Source organism: Manihot esculenta, chromosome 4, assembly GCF_001659605.2.
Source record: "Manihot esculenta cultivar AM560-2 chromosome 4, M.esculenta_v8, whole genome shotgun sequence".
Taxonomy (NCBI): domain Eukaryota; kingdom Viridiplantae; phylum Streptophyta; class Magnoliopsida; order Malpighiales; family Euphorbiaceae; genus Manihot; species Manihot esculenta.
The window spans coordinates 6,254,399-6,258,301 of NC_035164.2; the positions used below are offsets into that span (position 1 = coordinate 6,254,399).

A 3,903-nucleotide genomic window follows, 5' to 3' on the forward strand; every position below is an offset into this window, starting at 1 on the left:
CAAGTATCTGAGTGAACAAATATGTCACTAAAGTATCCGAGTGTCAAATACATATTCCACATCGTATCCCAGGAAGTGTCATGTTGACACAGGTATGGCATGGCAAAATGAAGAGTCGGAGTATCAAAGATATAATGTATAAACATAAGCATGTGATCTAACAATATCCCAACCCTGTACTGGGAAAGCCAACTAACATATAAGATGATTGAGCGCAGAAAGCATGTCTTCTGTATCTGTGAGAGTGCAGGCACACATTCAATATTTTGGTATACTCCCTCATTTATCCAGAAATTTCACACAAGGCAAGTGTCTGATGTTCATTTATATTATTTCTGGAAATTTCTTGTAACAATATACTAGATATTCAAAATCAAAACAATGAGATCCAAAGGACCAAGCAATCTGAAAAGGGAAATAAAGAAGAATCTGCAGTACAACAGACAAAACATAGGGGGGCTGACAATGGGTAATGAAAACCTTGCAAACCACTCAGGTCAACAACATGCATTCTATGGGAGGGAGACTTCATTAAGTCATGACCAATCTACGAAATAAGATCATTACCAGAGTTTATACAACTTCAACACCTTCAAGCGGTAATGCACTCATCTGCAAGGTTCTACCATTCCCAAGAAATCGCACAGAAGGCAATGAAGGATCTGTAACAGATTCAATCTCAAGGAAGTTAAAATCATATGCACCAGACCGCTTCAAACTGAACACGAAAATGACCACAATCCATCCCAGCATTGAGATTGCCCAGAAATTGTTCATCCCATGAATCAAACCCCACGCTATAGCATACCCAACAATAATTCCTGATAAATGACCAAGAAAACTTGCTTGCGGAACAATAATTGATGTAAAAATTAATGACTCAAAAGGTGCAAAACTAATGGGTAGAGAAAGAAACCCAAAAAGATCCAACTTTGAGGAAGGCTGCTTCACGGAAAGAATAGTCATCCACCCAAAAACAACACAGGAATACCCAACAGCTGTCACTCTCCGAAAGTAATCTACCTTGAATCTTTGTATCAATATATGGTAAATTCCCAATACTAATACTCCAGACAAGACGACTAGCACAAGTGTGTATTGAAGATAATATGCCACACCAAGGCCCATGTGCCCCAACTGCTCTACTACACCAAGACTCCACAATGCACTCATATTGAAAACAAGATGAAGAACACTAATATGTGAAAAAGCTGAAGTGATTATCCTCCAATGGTGCCCTTCAATGGCAGTTTCATAACTTAATCCCACATGTGAATACCCAATGTTTTTCTTCTGTATGTAAAACCATATGGCACTGCATATCCCAATTATACAACTAGTAGCCGGTTTTTCCACAATTTCATAAAACAATGGCTTCCCCATCTGTAACAACCCTTTGACTTCTCTCTAAAATTTTCCAAAACTTGGTTTTACTGGAAGCTGAATTATCTTAACTATCATAATAAAAATACCGTAGCAATTTTTCCACTACAGAAGTATAGCTACAGCTCCATTTAGCTCAAACAATCATGGATTTTTCTTATGAAACAAAGAATTTGATCTGAAAATACAAAATCCAACTCAAACCTTACCAATTTCAAGAGACCCAGATCAAAACAATCCACCAAAGGCTGCTAAATTTACACATTAGATAATCTGGCCAATAACAAACCTCGAGAATCAAATCATACAAGTTCTCTATTTGAGTGAAATCAAGAGAAAGAGCTGGAAATTTATATGTAAGAGAATGAAAATCTTAATGAAAGTGAGATTTCAGATGTGAATGTCGAGTCCGAGAAAGCAAAAGCAAAGGGTGATCAATTAGGGTTTAGAGCGAGGAAGATTAGGAGTCGAGGGCTTTAGAGAGAAATCGGTTTCATACCTTGCGCTACAAATCGATTTGGAGTTCCTCTGGCAGAATCCTGGATTTTCTCGGAGTTTCTATACATAAAAATCTTATGTATAGCTCCGAAATTGGCATTGCTCAAATATTTAGTATATTTATATAATATATAATTTTTTAAAACTGATTAAGAACTTTCTAATTAAAATGTAGGGTAAACTATATGTTTATTAACTATATAAGTAGTTTTACTATTGCAGTTTTTTTAATAAAGGGCTTACTGCCTAGGCAATTAATAAAGAAATTTTTTTTAATATGAGATCTACATTATTAATTAAATATTTATGTAATTTTAGAATTTTTTTATTTCAAATAAAATTATTAAATTTACCTAAATCAAATTATATTAATATAGTAATTTATTAAAAAAATTAATTGAGTAAACTATTTCTAGACAGGGACTGAACTGTAAAAAGTAAACATAAATGGAGTATTTATTTACAAATTAATAGCTATGAGTTATCAATATTCGCTTGAAACTAAAAAATTATTGAATCAAATTAATTTAAAATTTTAGTTTGATTTTTTATTTCTTTCAATTCAGTTTGATTTTTAATTTTAAAAATTTTAGTTATTTCAATTCGATTCGATTTTAATAAAAAAAATTAAAAAAATCAAAATTAATAATAATAGTGTATTATTTTTAATAATATAAATATTAGATCATATTAAAATTAAAATATTTTAATTAAATTTTAAAATATTAAAAATAAAATATAAAAAATAATAAATTTATTAAAAATTTAAACCGATCAATTAAATTGAATCAAATCGAATTAGACCAATTCAATTTAATTTGATTTCTAATTAAAATCAATTTGGTTTGATTTTTATAAATATTAAAATTTTAATTTATAAATTGAAATGCTTATCCTATTAATAACAGCATAAATAAGGGTAAAAATAGAATAAAAGTTATCTTTTAGCCAAAATATTGTAAAAGGAGATTTCTTTTTAACCAATTTCGAAAAGGAGGCTTGTTTATAAAAAAATAATTTATAAAATTGGTGTTAATTTTAATTTAAAGTGAAAAAGAATATTTATTTTAATATGGTAAAAAAAATTTATCTAATTTTTAATATACAATTAATATTAATATTAAATTCAACTTAATCAAAATTAGGTAAATTCAACATAGTTTATTTAAGTGGATCTCTCGATAAAAAAATATTAATATCCCTCTGATTAAAAAAAATTGGCTAAAATAAGTAATTCAAATAATAATTCAGTTAAAATATATAATTTATCTACCATAATAAGTATAACCACATTTAAATATTACTTCTTTATTGATTGAACGTCCACCTCAGCATATCTATTAAACTTTTAAGTTAACTAAAATTATATATATAAAAAATCAGCTAAAATCGTAAAACTGCATATATATTTCAGTTTACCTTTAATTTTAATTTCATTTGAAAATTGAGATTTTAATTTTTAAATTATATTGAAAAATTAAATAAATATATAAATAAATTACTCTCAGATCTTTATATGTTATCAAAATTTAATTATTTACTCTATTTTTAAATCACTTAATTAAATGTTAAAGTATTTTATACATTAAATTTTATAGATATTTTATTAAATAAAAAGTAAAAGACTTTTAAATTCTTGATAAATTTTAAGATAGTCACATAAATTTTTAATAATTTTTTTGGGTTAAAAAAGCTAATGACTAATAATGATGAATTAAATTATAATTATAAATAAATAAGATCAAATTAGGTATTCTATTAGTTACCAGAATGACACATGTTTAACGTTATTAAAAAGGGATTATCCACTCTCACCATTTCAATGGTTCTCTCTCTTTCTCGCAGAATATGTTCGATGGCTTCTTCTTCTTCGAATCAATCCGCATTATATTTAAAGGGTTATCCGAGAATAAGAAGAGTATGGATAGATTCATAATATATAACAATGTATTATTATATGGTTGAAGCAAAAGTATGGACTTCATGGAAGCCATTTAATCCAGGTGGGAAGTTTTTAGGCTG

At 28.1% G+C, this 3,903-nt stretch overlaps 1 protein-coding gene across 1 annotated transcript; it reads right to left on the reverse strand.

Annotated features, from left to right (window-relative positions):
* Window positions 1-294: 294 nt before the first annotated feature.
* On the reverse strand, window positions 295-2,037 carry LOC110614161 (RHOMBOID-like protein 13). Its single transcript, XM_021755651.2, has one exon. It carries the CDS (start codon window positions 1,381-1,383, stop codon window positions 574-576), a length of 810 nt encoding a protein of 269 aa, XP_021611343.1. The 5' UTR covers window positions 1,384-2,037; the 3' UTR covers window positions 295-573.
* Between the last annotated feature and the right edge of the window lie 1,866 nt (window positions 2,038-3,903).